We start from the raw sequence: 16,200 nt of genomic DNA on the forward strand, positions 1-16,200 counted from the left end.
ACTTATGTTCAAAACGCAAATTAATACAACTTAGGTTTCGTTTGACATTAAAGTTTCTAAATACTCATACTGTTGATGATCTCTCTCTCACACAAACACACACACACACAAACACACACACACACACACACACACACACACACACACACACACACACACACACACACACACACACACACACACACACACACACACACACACACACACACACACACACACACACACACACACACACACACACACACAAACACACACACACCAATATATATGTTTTTAGTATGCAACTCTTCGTTTAAAAAAATAAATGTTAATACTGATGTTTTAATTTGGAGGTAATCGTCGCTAAATGAAGTGAGTTTCCTGCCAATTTGTTTTGACGGGTTGGGTTCTAAAAAAACAGCGTTGCCATGTCCGCTTATTATAAGCGAGCTTGGGTTTGTTTAAATATTGGTAGTTGCGGCTTGCGGATTGCGTTTTTTGGGGCTTGTTTCTAAAGTGTGGTTGCTTATTTGGGCTTGTTTCCTAATGTTATGTTGTTTAAACCAGTGCATCTCAAACATTTTCATGTCAAGGAAGGACCCCCAAATTAATGACCCAACCTTCTGAAAATATTTTGTGCCATAGACCCCCATACAATATTTTGTGGACTTGAAATATTCCTACATTTTCATTTTTATTTTTTCAAGCTTTATTTGAAAATAGCAGATCTACGAGCTCCCAACGCGTCGCATCACGACGCGTTGTGAGCTTGTAGATTGGCTATTTTCAAATAGCTTCTTTTGGGCTTGTTTTCATAGACCTGGTTGCTTATTTCTCTCGCACAATGTGGCAACACTAGTTCTAGATTTCTAGCGTAGTTCCAGCGTAACCAGCGAGCAGAATACACGTAGACCACGCGCCCTGCGTAAACACCAACAACAAACATGGCGGATGGTAAGTAAATCATTGTTCGTTTAACTGAGTTTATCTGGTTTTCAATCTGTTTCTTTTATTTTGTTCTACCAATATAGCGTTGTATAATTTAATAACACACAACTAATGCTTAGCACTCTGAACTCTCTCTTATGCTATTGTCTTTCATTCTGTACAATGAATGTCACTACATTGTTGCTAAGCTAGCTGCAGCTTACCGCCACTTATAAATCATGATTCACATACGGTTGCATTATTGTTGTTCATTCATTCTGCGACACGCTGTATTTTGGTGCTTGGGTCACAGTATGCGACCAAATCCAAAGCAACATTCAAAACCACAAATTCCAAGGGACACCAAAATAATCTTGGTTTTATTATATTCACCAGACGGCAGAAAGAACTGCTCTGCTGGTTCAAATCAAAGTGCAAGGAACTAGAATGCATGGGCTTTAACTTTCCTTGCAGAAATGTCATTTAAAAGTTACTCCAAAAGATACAAAATTACTTTACCACACTGAAGAAGTTTAGAACCGAGATAAACCACACCAAGTTTGCATTCGCTATATCTTACTATGACTTTTCTCATGTAGGCTTACGATTACAAATTTAAGTTGACGATTAATTGTCACTCAAATATTAACGATTTAATTGTGTGTTTGGCATTGTACACTGGAACATATGAATCTTTTTTGTATTTCTGTTTGCCTTTTAGGCTTCTTAATCAAAATAAATATGCAAATAAATTATTGACATTCAATCATTTTATACAAAAAGCAGAAATAGCTGATCTACAAGCTTACAACATGTGTTGTAAGCCTGTAGATCTGCTATTTCTGCTTTTTTATATATATGAAAATGTGTGAACATTTTTCACGATTGTGACAATTATGCAAAAATAATTGCGATTTTCTCAAATAATTGCTATTAGACAATCATGTAATAATTGTGACAGGCCTTATTTTGTATGGGTTAAGAGTTTGTAATATTTGTTCTTTTTTTTTAAATAGACCATACAGATGCAGATCAGTCCATGGAGGGACATACCCCAGTAAGTAGCCTAAGATACGATCTGCAGCAGTATGTATTCAAACTAAGTGCAGTAAAACTTAATGTGTGATATCCTTTCTACATACTAAGGTGTCCGATTGTGTCTTGGCTTTGAGATTGTTTTCTTTGTGAATATGAATGCTTACAACTTAAAGGAGAATTCCGGACATTTTAAGTGTTATCTTTGATGTGTCGTTACTCACCTACCGACGTAAACAGTGGCATTGTTTATTTCCAGATATTCCCCTGTCGTCATATTTTCAACCTCCTCCGTTGTCATAATGGGAGCGCGTGTCATAGGGAAATTCGTCTATTATAACCGATGCAAAGTTATTTTTTTCTCTACTACTACTCATTGTGGAGTCTGATGATAGTCAAACATGCAGTGAAAGTTCCTGAGAGGCTACCGCTAATGACGAACGAGCTAACGCTAGTTGCTTGTTTCTCAACATGGCAACACCAAGTTGCCAGGTTCTGGCTCCACAATCATCATCATCAGACTCCACAATGAGTAGTAGTAGAGAAAAAAATAACTTTGCATCGGTTATAATAGACGAATTTCCCTATGACACGCGCTCCCATTATGACAACGGAGGAGGTTGAAAATATGACGACAGGGGAATATCTGGAAATAAACAATGCCACTGTTTACGTCGGTAGGTGAGTAACGACACATCAAAGATAACACTTAAAATGTCCGGAATTCTCCTTTAATATTATTCTAGGTGGCTGAAAACCCCCATGCTGAATATGGTCTGACAGACAATATCCAGGTAACTATACTATGGAAAATCCAACCTTCCTACTTGTGACACTGTGTGGGTGGAGGAGAGACATTCATCAGCGTTCCTACAGGCAGAGCCACAAAAGTGCCCCTAGTGTGGTAAATTTAGATTGGAGAATTATTAAATAATCTGCCGTTATCCTGGTTTTGGTTTGCTCGATTTGGAAACCCATTTGGTAAAAAAAAATGGTTTTTGTTTGGCTCCTCCCCTTTCTTAGTCCACTTCCTCCTGGGTGCTTCTGTGTTTATTCCTACTAACATGTTTAAGGCAGTGGTGCTGACAGATTCTGCCGTTAGCAGAATCTATCTTTAGAGATTATGGTTTGCTTGATGCGAACATCTGTTATGATTGTAAGACCATTTATTTTACATTACTCTTGGGTAAGAGCATCAGCTGAAATGTAAACGTCTAAATGTATTCTTAACTGTATGCTGTTGTAGAGAATAGCGGAGAACGAGAAAGCCAATACAGAGAAGACTTCCAAGCAGAAAGTGGACCTGCAGTCCCTCCCCACCAGGGCGTACCTGGATCAGACCGTAGTGCCCATTCTGCTTCAAGGTTTATCAGTGCTGGCCAAGGACAGGTAGGCTTCAATGGGATCATTGATTTTAGCATTAGAAATTAATATTAGGATCTGTTAGTATGTATTGTCAACATGTCACTTAAATAAATCCCTTGTTATTTGTACTAGACTAAAAGCTTATGATTTTAAGTAATTTCTTATTCTCTTCTCCTGATTTCTTCTCTTCCAGACCACCAAATCCAATAGAATATTTAGCAGCTTACCTTCTCAAGAACAAGTCACAGTTTGAAGACCGAAATTAGACCTGGACACTGGAGAGACCCTTAGAGGCCATGTGTTTGAAAAGTAGTTGCTTCATGTGTTTGCTAATGATCCAGTAGTTGTTTGTTTTTTTCAACAGAATAAAGATGTGACTAATGATTGTCAATCATGTTCTGTGACCATTATCTGGCATAGATTGTGAGTGATTCATAAATGCATAATAATACAAGATTTACTGAAGGCTGGGTATCTGCCATTTTTCAATACATAGGTAAAATATAAACTCAAGTCTTTGCCAATGACAGCATGTATTATTTTAAATTAGGTATTTGCGGTTTCACATACCATTTGCTTCTAAATAGACCATTGAAATTTCTAAATAAAAAGATATATTACAAGTTTTTAATAGTCATTATCACAGGTCAGCATTTTGAAGCTTTTGCTTTGTACACAGGTTTATATAGTGTCTAGCTGTAGGCCCTTTGTATATTGTGTACCACTTTATTTGCACATCACAATAGAAACAGTAATTTGAATTAACAAAAATGACCATTTGGGAACAATCACTTCATTTTCATTATTTAGTTACAAAATCAAATGTTACACCTTAATTACAGTCTATAAAATATACATCTTCAATATAAAGACTAACAGTACATACTCCTATAGCAAGTAAAAGTCCCCCAACCAAAGAGCAGTCAGTGTTATTTTGTCTACCTCTCTAGAATGTTACATCATGTGGTAAATGGCAACTGAATAGCAATGAAGGTGCAGAAAACTGCTGACAAGTTCCAAAATTCACTGAGTTAGACAATTTGTTAGAACAGAATGTGAATAATGAATGGTTAAAACTGACCTATAGAGAAAATATTGGCACACCGTTGTTTCCAAGATCTGTATACAATATTTCCAGTGTAACACTTGCACAAATTAAATCGACGGAATCAACATTGATAATGTAACCAATATGTATCAATGATTAATTCTTGGGGTTCTATGCTATCCATCTTAATTAGAAATGGGAAGGGGGCAACCAGAGTATATATTATGTTCATGTAAAACAAGTTGTCTATCCGTAATATCCTTGATTGTAAATATCTTACTGGAATATTCTCTTATGGGTAATAAAAGAGATTTAAGGGAGACAGACAAAATATATATTGAATTTTGGTAATGCATTCACCATGTAAATCGAACTCTAAACTCTAGTTTGGTTAATTGCATGGACAATATGAGCCAGGTTCAGGTAAATATATCATCACTTTTGTGGCTTAAAAAAACTGTATATAAAAGATACGTAATCATTTATGTATCGAGTAAGTTTCATTATCATAATATGGTACAATTTCAAATATAGGTGGTGAGACCGTGGGAAAAAGTATTGTAGAGACACTGACACTGTCCAACAACAGCTATGAAGTGGCAAATTTCGGAAAAAGATATACCCGCATCACTTGAAATCAGGCTAGTTGCCATAACTCCCACGTAGAAGGCTGCATGAAACTAACAATCCCTGATCCTCTCTGCCCACTTCCCAACACCCCTAATGGCATGGAGGTACAATGCCAATTTCAGGATGGTCTTGGATGCACTGCAACTGGCGTTGTTAGGAATGGGCTACGTGAGTGGCTGATTGGCCACACCACTGCATTGTGGGCTTCAACATATTCGTGCTTGCTAATACAAGGTCTGAATCCTTTGCCCAGCTTCCATGCAAAGCTTTAGTTGAAGAAAAAAACAAAAACATTCCCGAATAACGCAAAAGACGACATGGGAGAGAAGCATCTGTTCATTAATGCTGACCATTCAAATCCCTAGAGATGGGGAGCAGGAGTTGGGTTGAAGCTTAGATATAGTACTGGTGAGCAGCAAGGTTTTCCATGAAGGGTCTGACAAGGTAGTCTGTTGAGAAGTAGAAGACCAAGCCAAAGGTGATAGAGATAGGAAGGGCTGGTAGAGCCTTCTTAAAAATGGCCAGAAGCAGAAGGGTGAGGCACAATCCCTGCATGACACAGAGGGTAGAGAATTATAAATTTACCGTGGTAGGAAATGTGTAGTCTGATCTAAAGAATGTGCATCGTTTCCGTGCTGGCACTATGTCTTTCAGTATAACCTGTATCATGTATTTGAATGCATGCCCTTCAAAAAAATATATATATATATCAAAACTCAATGTTTTCAACAAAGATATATAGCCCCCTTAGTCCTACATAGTTTGTGGAAAAACTATCTTGTTTACATTATGGTGAAAGTTGTAATACAGTACATACTGTAGGTGACATCTTAAAAAGTCTCCAATTTAAGTGTTGAGAAATGCAGACACCAAAGAGTTCAGAAGAGTGAATGTCTTACTTTCCATTATTGCCTATTTTAATATAAGTGAAACTGTACTGGCCATGTACTGCATGGGAACAACAGTGTTTTTTGTATGGGAAGCTACTAGTTAAAATAATTTCCTTTGCAATAAAAATACCAGTTGGAAACATTTAACTTACTATGAGAATAGCCACAAAACAGGCTAGCAAGGTGTTCCAGTCTCCACCAGTGGCAGCAGCCTTCCCTACCAGTACGCTGTAGAAGATGAAGTCCCCTAGACCCAACTTTATCCCTCCTAGAGAGACAAAACACAAATCCAGTCGATCCTTTAGATATTGTCCCTTTGAGTATATGAAATAAGTTGAAACCTAAATATTTTACCTGAAGACAAAAACGTTGATAACTCACATAAACAGTGTTTTTAAACCATTTGCAATTAAATGATGACTTACTGTCCTCTTCCAGATCTTCCTCTGTTGAATAGGACCTGTCCATTCCTGAGGGCACTCTGCGGTCTGGCTCCGTTGTCCTGTCAGTCACTACATCACTGCCATCACTCTGATGGGCCTCCTCGTCTGAGACACAAAACAGCAGCAGTTAAAACTAGACCTACTGTAAATGATGACGCGCAATGCAAGTCAAAGCCTCACCTGACTATTGTTTTGGTGCCCATGTTAGGTACTTTCTAGCCTGCTGCAACCCTCCTGATTTCGTGTATAAAGGGGCGTGTGTATAGAGCCGGCGAGAGACGGCGCCTGATCCCATTGGTTCACCGATCTGTCCGTCAACCCCCGCCCCGTTAACACAACATTACGAGCGACGCCCACTGCACTCTGGTTGGTTGGGAAATGAAACACTTCCTCATACCCAGTACAGGCTATAGTTGGGCCAGGCTTTTATTTTTTAGCAAAACTAAGCAATAAAAGCCTGGAGATCGAGGCTAGGTACTTTCCATCACCACTAGAGATCTGAGTGGCGTTCTGCTAGACTAACTCTGAACTACGCACAGTTTTTTTGTACATGAAAAGGCAGAGAAAACAACTATGGGACCGTCATTCAAGATATCAGATCAGGCTCCATTTCCTGCAGAGTTTTTTTTTCTTCTAATTCATCATCTTGTCTGTATATTGCAGTGTTTTGAGGCTGAACCCTGAATAGCCTATCTGCAGATTCAGTCCATTACCTAGTGCACACTCTAATGCGATGCCACAATTTGGAATGCCAATTAAACCCTTAAAGTGTGTTTGTGTCCCTGGTGCCAGCCACTGGTCAGGATCAACTGAGTCACGGAAATTGTGGCTCCAGTATTACTAAACTAAAGCTTGAAACAATAATTGCGCAGCTCCTTGATGTCAGGATCAGCAGGTGAAACTCTCCTTGCTCTGTCTTTATGCGACCACAGGAGTGGATAGACCAATATTTCCTTTAAATTTTTCTGTTTTGTGACCACAAAATCATCTTCACTGATTGATGACTCAATTTTGTTTCCTTTGTTTTCACAACGAATAGGATAATACGCAGCAGTGTGCAAAATACGGACTCAGTGTGGAAGGGTCTTTAATCAATGGACTTTTAAGAAATCTTAAGACAACTTTCTAGCATACCTTTCATCAAAGGAGCCTTTTTAAATATGATTACATTTGTATTTATTTCTTTGGCCTTGGGGGCATACTAAACATTTCATTTGGTTAAAGTTTGTTTGGAAAAACACAAAACATACCTGTACCATCATTACCGTTACCGGCCCCTCTGCTTTCTGGAGGGTTAGCCATTCCTACCATCCATATCATGGCGGCTGGAAATTGAAGACATGAGTAGGTCAGCTGACTTGAGAAATAACATAAATATGAAAAATAAGGTACTTAACTCATTGAGTGCCATTAACGTGTTTCACGTGTTCTTACCGCTATGGCGCAACGTGCCAATGACGTGTTTGACGTGTTTTTGAAAAAATAGTAAAAAAAAAAAAATGTATTTTTTGAAAAACATGTTCAGAACCCAAGATATCATTATCTGAAGATTTGCAGCTCCATCCACTCCTTGTTTAAAGTGTAACTGAAAAAGGCTGTATCTCGCTTCCTAAGCACTTTTCTTTTACTTTGAAAAAAACTCTGGCACTGGGACAACATAATATAGAAATAATTCTGGCAATTCTGGCACTCAATGAGTTAAAAATTGAAACGACAGTTAAGCCAAAAAAGAAGACGAAAAAGCTCTTGATTAAACAGAAAATGCATTCTGATGACACAGAAATGAGAAGACAAAATTGGAACTGGAACACTATAAATTTTAAGCTGATAAATGAGTACTTTCTCCTGATTGGCTGAAGATTGGCCACCGACCTGAACATTTAAAATTCTGCAACTGAGCAACAAAGAGTATCAGAATAAAAACCCTTTGTTTTAACCAAAAAATATCACTTACCCTACATTTAAACAGAGCTGCATACGAACAAAACATAAGAACATAAGTAACACAAATTGCAAAAACCAATGATAACAAAATGGCTAGAATTAGCAGCTGACAATCAGGTATTCTTTCTGACCTGTGTTCTCCTCACTACTGGCTGCTTGGGGCGATGACCTCGAAATTAACTCTATTATACTGTTCCACTTGTAATTCACTCTGGATAAGAACATAAACTAAATTGTATACCTACATGAGTATATGAGGGCAGGGAAAATTGGTTCATTGCGTTCCTGGGCCGTTTCCACCAGCATCCTCAGAGGGCCTTTGGGACACAGGACTGCAACTAAATCTGTTAACAAAAGAACATGACTTAAAACACAAATAAAAGTCAAACTTCCATAGTCATGTTCGGGTCATACTGTGAATGGAGTTTGCACAAAAACTAATTTCACCCCCTGTTTTACACCTGTAAACCTGTGATGGGTCAATAAAGATGATTCTGTAACTAATGTGTGGCATTAGTTATGGGTTACATACCCTGGGTAGACCAAATTACATGAGTTTGGCACAAACACTGTCGTGGGTAGGGATTCTATTTACTTATATGGTACAGTATCACCTTCATGCTCATACTGTACATACCAACATCTGTTAGTGTTCATAACTTACTAATGAGCACAATTATGAGGCGGTAGATAATCACAATATATTAATCTATATTCATTTACCATAGATGGAGATAGCCCCTAGTATGACCCAGGCAGACCACTCAGGCAGGTACTTGACAAAGACGAGGGCCATGAGAGCACTGATGATAATTAGGTACGCCTGTTGGAGCTGCAGAGGTCCTTTCCAGTGAATACAGATCATCCCCACTGCCCCAAAGTTCCAGACGATGACGGCCACTGTGGGGTAGTCCATGGCTATGTTGTATGTCTTAAACACCTCCCTGAGCAGATAAGTCAGAGAAAGTTACAATACACACACACACACTTTCCAAAATTGTATATCCAATTGTCAGAAATCCCTTCATCATCACATTACCCAGCCTTTACTTGCCCTTGAGAGGGGAGCGATAAAAGGACAGGGAGAGATAACTAACCTCTCCTTTTCTCTCCAAATATAGTCATTATGCAAATGAAGTCCTCCCCACACATTTGTGTTGCCACCGCTCTTGTACCCTACTGGTGCACCTGCCAGGAAGGAGCCCCCACCAGGAGGATGTAGCACCTCCATCCTAGTCCTCGCACTCAACAAACCCCGATGATTGGCACCACCCCAGCCTGTGCATGCATTAACAAAGACGCCCGGCTTCCCTCCCCTAAACACAGGCCAATTGTGTTGAGTTCATATAAATGCTCGGCTTTGACCGATGGTATAAGGCCTAGACTATGCTGTGGCGGACAGGTACTTTACCCATACACCAATATTCTGACTAGAGACAGTTTCCCCATCACTCATACATTATGAAATAGAGAGACCAGACCACTGAAACCAAATTTAACCATTTGACAACATCTTGTGTTGAATGTTAAGATCTGTGAACTGTGTCACTCTGTATCAGCATAGTATACAGTAAGCTGTTTCACATGAGATTACTTACTGCAGATACATGTAGCTGAACCAGAAGAGCAGCATAAGAGAGGAGAGTATCAGCCACCCGTGGATGAACTAAGACAAAGTCACACACACAACGATACATTATAATGTCTTACATTGGGGAGAAAAATATTTTTCTTTGTATGAGTTCCTGTTGTTCCTATAAGCATGTGCATAAGTATGCACTGTTACCATACAAATTGTAGGTATGTCTATGCAGCAATCCCACAAAGACATTGTTGGATAAAATAGATTGTGAAAAGGTTTTATATATTTCTGCTTTGGCTATCATACAATAAATACAGACTTATCAGTGATATAAATGTACATTGAAATCAGTACATGCTGCAAGCCCCAGGAGTCTGTGTAGCAGTTTCAATGCTGAATGACAGACATGCCAAAGTAGCTCTATCTTTATGTGAATATAGGAGCCAGTACAGAACAGGCATGCAAACAGCCCCGAGGTGAAAAAGGTGACAACATGTTGTTTTCTTTCGGGTCAGGTGTCACACAATTGCCCTATTTGGGTTCAAAAAGGTGACTGTAGCTGAAAAGTGACACTTTTGCATGTCTGACAGAAGAAAGTTCTGTTGTGTCCAACATCAACAACAACAAAAAACACCCCACAAAAACAAAACAAAACACCTAGTGAGATGAAAATATTAACTTCTTTTTAAACCCACATTTCCCAAAACACACAGTTCTAACCTTGTAACAGCGGTACTTGTACAAGACCACCAGGAAGATGGTCATGACCACAATGACGCTGATCATGATGATGGTGTTCAGGAGAGAGTTGAGGAGACGCAGGCCCACTGATGGCGTGTCCTCTGTGAAGGGAGTATAAATCCTGCAGGTACACCAAACAAAATCTCATCAGCATCTTGACACTAGTCATTAATACATAGGAATTATGTAACTCTCCCTTTTACCAATAACATTGTGTGTGTGTCTGTGTCATTGGAGCCATCAAGTCAGTATATAATAAGTACATGGATACAAGAATGTCAGTTCCACACATGGCTTCCTTTTGGATCTCTGATGTCAAGTTGATGCATCATATTGATTATGTCAGGATACAAATGTTTCTTCCCATTTTGATTATTGTTAGGTTGACAGAAGTCTTGCGAGCCAGACTGTTGCCTCCCACAATTTTCAAATGTTTCCGTCACACAGTCTGGAGCACGGAAATGCGAATGTGACGCCTCTTCCCTGCTTCCGTTTCGTCGTTAAATCCCAATAATTGAAGCATATATAGTTTGCTGCTTATCAGACATGGACATTCTAAAATTACATGTAAATACATTTTAAAATATAGTGAACGGAAATGACTAACAGATGACAGCTTCCGTTCTCGGTTTTCGGGAGGTGTAGTTCCAGACTCTATATAGCATTCTGAGATTGTAGAATAGTTGTCTGGCTACGCAAGACTAGGTTGACAGGTATGCAACATGCATGAATGCCAGAGTTAATCAAGAATGCCCATTAAGTTGGTTGATTGAATGATTTGAAATGAATGAGAAATATGGGGTCTGGCTCAACCACTAAACAGCACATGGCTACTGATGGACATCATGGTTGTAGTGGTGATAAAACCTGGGACCTTTAAGTTAATATGACAAGTTCTCTCAAGCAAATGGAATAGGAGACATCTGTCTTTCAGTAATGTATCACTGAGGAGGAGTCATCTTACAAAGTTATAAAAGGAAATATAAGATGCACATGTTGTTTTCCCTAGTCCTGGCCCCCAAAACAACAATGGGTTCTCATGCTGTCAGCACGGTTCCTATTTCGAGTACCAACTTCAGCTTTTGTTATCTAATTCCGGATGAAAATATTTCCCCTTATTTTCCCAGAATTTCAAGAAACGTCGAAACTTGTAAAGATCTGGAACTGTTTATATTTGTGTTTTTCGCGCACATTTCCAGACTTTGCAAACCTAGGCAGGAACCTTGTTAAGACATAACAATGGGGCATTCTGGTGCATCAGTGTTTTTAAGTCTCAACCTTTCTCGCATGCCTCTCCTCCGCAACTCACTTTAGATGCTCCAAAACCTTAATAAACAGCTAATAAACCACACAGATGCTTCAAATAATAATAAGTTATGTGCATGCAACAACGGAATGAACACGTACAGCTGCTGTCCGTTCTTCTCCGAGTAGAAGCTGACAGATTTGATGGTGGCAACCACCACCACCATGCAGAGAGTGACAGGAACAAACAGCATGATGACGTGCTTCGCTCCATATTTCAGGGTCAGTTCCTCCTCATCCATATCTGGCTCACGCTCAACAGTGCTGTGGTCCACACCAGCCGGCGCTCCCCTCCCGTCTGGCCGACTCTGCATTGAACGTGGGTGGGTGGGTGGGGGGGCAGACAGGGTTATACTCAATGGTGGACAAAGTACTCAAAGTCAAAGTAGTGGTACTCCTCCTGGTCAAATATTACTCATCTAACATGTGAAAGTTGTTCAGGCAATTTTGTACTTGAGTTAAAGTACAGGAGTACTTGCTTTAAAAAAAATACTTGGGTATTCAAAATAGAAATACAATTAAAACCGTAAGTATTCAAAAGTACAAATGACATTAACTTTTTCATATCAATGCATTGCTGTATTAAACATTTGACATTAACCACTTAAAAGACGCATTTCAAATATAGTGAAAATAGCAGATCTACATGCTCACAGCTCATCACGACACCTAGATCGATAGATAACTTTGGTTTTTCTTGCAGTTGTGGGCCCCAGACTTTGGAGAATCCTCAGACAAAGCCACAGGGAAATTTGTTATAAGCTTTGCAATAATCTTCATCCAATGATGACAACCCAACATAATAACATTTAAATCATATCTATAATGTGCAGTACATGGGTTCATATTAGTATTAGACACTATTTAAAGTTCTCTTTCCAATCATTAGTAGAACTATCAATACACAGAAAAATCCTCAGTGTTCATTTACACATTTGTTACTCCGAGTGCGTAATAGACCCATGTTCCATGTACTCTCAGAGTTAAATTAACACAGGGCGAGGATTTAACTGTATAACTAACACTTACCCTTTTGGGCTCCATATCCGTGGGCTGGTCCATGGGCTCGTCCGGCTCTGGCTGGTAAGGTGGTACAACCGGATTCTCGGATGGGACCAAAGCAGTCCTCTCATTGTAAGAGTCCTCCTCGCTGTCTGATGTATTCATGGGTGTAATATTCACAACCACACCAAGGCAAAGACCTGAACAGGTGACCACAACATTAGACCTGATTCATTTGATCCAAAATTATAAATGTCTTTATTATTCCTGCACTTTCATAAACTTCCCAGTTGTTAGCTATCGTATGTGTTATAAGCAGAGGTGGACGAAGTACTCCACCCCAGTACTTGAGTAAGAGTACAGATACTCCTGGTCAAATTTACTCCACTACAATTAAAAGTAGTTCAGTCAAAATGTTACTCAAACAAGAGTAAAAAAGTCATTGCTTTTAAACATATACTTAAGTACTCAAAAGTACATGCTTTACAAGTCAATGAATCGCTGTAATGTTTTCACAATGAATTTATTGGATCTTGTAACTCTTGTTTCAGAGAAGTAACTCTCTGAAACCACATGCACAGCATGCACTGATGTGCTTGTTATACAAAGCCCAGAAACACCTATAAATACATAGAAGTGACTGAGGAACCAGAACTAAATACTTTTACTCCTATACACCACATACAAGATCAAACAAAGAGCGGAGGGGGAAGCCAGAAACACAGCTAGTGTGAGAGCAGAAGTGTGGCCAATTTTTGGGCGGTGAAACCGCCCCTATAAGTGAGATTTGGAAAAATGTACAAATATCTTGGGCAGTGAAACCGGCCCTAAAAGTGAGGTTTGGAAATGTGTACAATTATCCTGCGCTGTGATTGGCCAATCACAATCTATTCAGGACTGTGATTGGCCAGTGTCACATGACACATGTGCATAGCCCTATATAAGCAACCATAACTTAAAAAAAACAAAGTTATTGTTTTTTTAAGTTATGGTTTTGTCCATCATAAAGTGTGTTTTACAAAAGATAAATGTATTTATCTTTTGTACATGATTGATCGACTCCATTCAGTATTGTGATTAGCTAGCAAGACACATGCTGACACTAAGTGGCTCTTTCAGATCAAAGCATATATATTGGTTGACTCCATTCAGTATTGTGGTTAGCTAGGAAGACACCGCCCACTTCACACAGGGTGTGATTTTTTATTTTTAATAGGGAAAGGGAAAAGAACAGCCAACCTAAAAGTACTCAGTACTTTACAGCCTTCCTAGAAATGTACTCGAGTAAAAGTAAAATATTTATCTTGGAAATGTACTCAAGTAAGAGTAATAAGTATTAAAAAAATCGAACACTCAAGTAAAGTACAGATCCTCAGAATCTGTACTTAAGTACAGTACTCAAGTACATTTATTCCGTTACTGTCCACCACTGGTTATAAGGAGCATATTAAGGAGCATTATAAGGAGCTTATTAATAAGATGAAGAACTGAATAAAACTGATTCATCATAGATTGCAAGCAGGCTAGCAACACAATCACAAATGTGAAGGTGAATCTTGCCGGCTGCTCCCCACAGTGGTTCTCAACCAATGGTCCTTGAGGGGGTTCCAGGTGGTCCCCAGCTAAATGAAGGAGACTTGGTAACCAAATGGACCTTTATAGATATTTAACTTTTGAGAGAGTAAAATGAAACCAAATGGACCCTTACAGGTCCATTCATTTTACTCTCTCAAAGGTTAAATATATAGGTCCATTTGGTTACCAAGTCTCCTTCATTTAGCTGGGGACCACCTGGATTCATTTTACGCTCTCAAGAGTTAAATTGTTGTTAAACATCTGTATTACTTAATTTATAACAAGTCTACACAATTACAGAATGTAGAAGAATTGTTATTTTGATCAACATTTGCCTGTTGTCTCTCCTACATGGTACAAGCATCAATACAGCATGAAATTGTGGACAACATCTTATCCAACGACAACAGAATACTTTTGGTTTTGGATCTGAGAGGCTAAATCTCATCAAACGGTGGTCCGTGGCCGAATAAATAATGGACCTTGACATGAAAAGGGTTGAAAACTAACTACTGCCCTAATACGTCATGTACTGTAATCGTTTGGCGTTACTATGATTGCCACGTACTAAACCCAATGATTTTGTCCCAAAACAAAGTAATTACCTTCACGAATTCCACTTGTTTCTCATGAAAAGTGTTAATACATCATTGGTTTATTTCTCCACCGACGGGAAGCAGAAACACAGGAACAACAAGGAAGAGACGGCTGCGCCAGTCAGCTGATTTGGAACACACCACGTGATCACTCGAGAATGACGTCACTTGAGACCTCATGACCAGAAAGCTCTGCACGCAGTGGTGGAAAGTAACTAAGTAGTAAGTACTTGTACTCACTGTTAAGTGAAAATGTTAAGTATTTTTTACTTTACTGGAGTATTTCCAATTTTCAACACTTTTACTTCTACTCCACTACACATCTCAGGGGCAAATGTTGTACTTTTTACTCCACTACAATTATTTGAAAACTTTAGTAATAGTTACTTTGAAGATTTTGATTATTATTACAAAACATACACATTACCCATTTCGACCATTTGAAAATAGCCCGATCTACAAGCTCACAATGCGTCGCGACTCGCAAGCAATTGTAGATCTGCTATTTCCAAAGATTTTTATACATTTGAAAACTTGTAAAATTGGACATTCTACAAATGCGTAAATGAGTACTTTTACTTTTGGTACTTTAAGTATATTTTGATGCTAATACTTTTACTCAAGTAAATTTTGAATGCTGGACTTGTAACCGAGTATTTCTACATTGCCGTATTGATACTTTTAGTAAAAAAATTGTGTACTTTTTCCACCACCCACTGTGTGCACGATGTGCGCGTGCGTCTAGTGTTATTAAGTTAAACTTTAACTTATGGTCGGGTCGGGGCCGGGCAGAAAACTCATATCTTTAATATTTCAACTTTTCATGTTTTCTTCGTAAATGAATGCCTAGTTCGTTGTACAAGAGTGGCGCACAGAAGAAGCGAAAATCTGTTCGGTTTAAACACCAACAGCACCATTGATTACACTTGTAATTCGTTCACTGATGATATGATGGTGTATCAAACAAACCCTTGCAAGTTATGTTTTCCCTAAACATCGAGTGTATTGGAATTATATGTCCACAAGGTGGAGCTATTTATTTTGCAATTGACCCATTACCCTCGCGCGTGTGTGTGTGTGTGTGTGTGTGTGTGGTGTGTGTGTGTGTGTGTGTGTGTGTGTGTGTGTGTGTGTGTGT

At 38.9% G+C, this 16,200-nt stretch overlaps 2 protein-coding genes across 2 annotated transcripts; one reads left to right on the top strand and one right to left on the bottom strand.

The window, feature by feature from the left end:
* The first annotated feature begins 862 nt into the window (after nt 1-862).
* On the top strand, nt 863-3,697 carry dpy30 (dpy-30 histone methyltransferase complex regulatory subunit). Its single transcript, XM_080419281.1, has 5 exons — nt 863-933; nt 1,923-1,963; nt 2,688-2,735; nt 3,188-3,330; nt 3,500-3,697. The coding sequence occupies exons 1-5, from the start codon at nt 924-926 to the stop codon at nt 3,570-3,572; spliced, it is 315 nt and encodes a 104-aa protein (XP_080275407.1). The 5' UTR covers nt 863-923; the 3' UTR covers nt 3,573-3,697.
* A 217-nt stretch (nt 3,698-3,914) lies between these two features.
* psen2 (presenilin 2) lies at nt 3,915-15,202 on the bottom strand. The gene is made up of 11 exons (XM_080419267.1): nt 15,072-15,202; nt 12,919-13,091; nt 11,992-12,197; nt 10,564-10,705; nt 9,860-9,927; nt 8,985-9,205; nt 8,507-8,605; nt 7,568-7,642; nt 6,300-6,422; nt 6,027-6,142; nt 3,915-5,533 (listed from the first exon to the last, which is right to left on the bottom strand). Exons 2-11 carry the CDS (start codon nt 13,054-13,056, stop codon nt 5,378-5,380), a joined length of 1,344 nt encoding a protein of 447 aa, XP_080275393.1. The 5' UTR covers nt 13,057-13,091; nt 15,072-15,202; the 3' UTR covers nt 3,915-5,377.
* Nucleotides 15,203-16,200: the final 998 nt, after the last annotated feature.

The sequence above is a fragment of the Gymnoscopelus braueri genome, assembly GCF_963280865.1.
Source record: "Gymnoscopelus braueri genome assembly, chromosome: 2".
In the NCBI taxonomy this organism is placed as follows: domain Eukaryota; kingdom Metazoa; phylum Chordata; class Actinopteri; order Myctophiformes; family Myctophidae; genus Gymnoscopelus; species Gymnoscopelus braueri.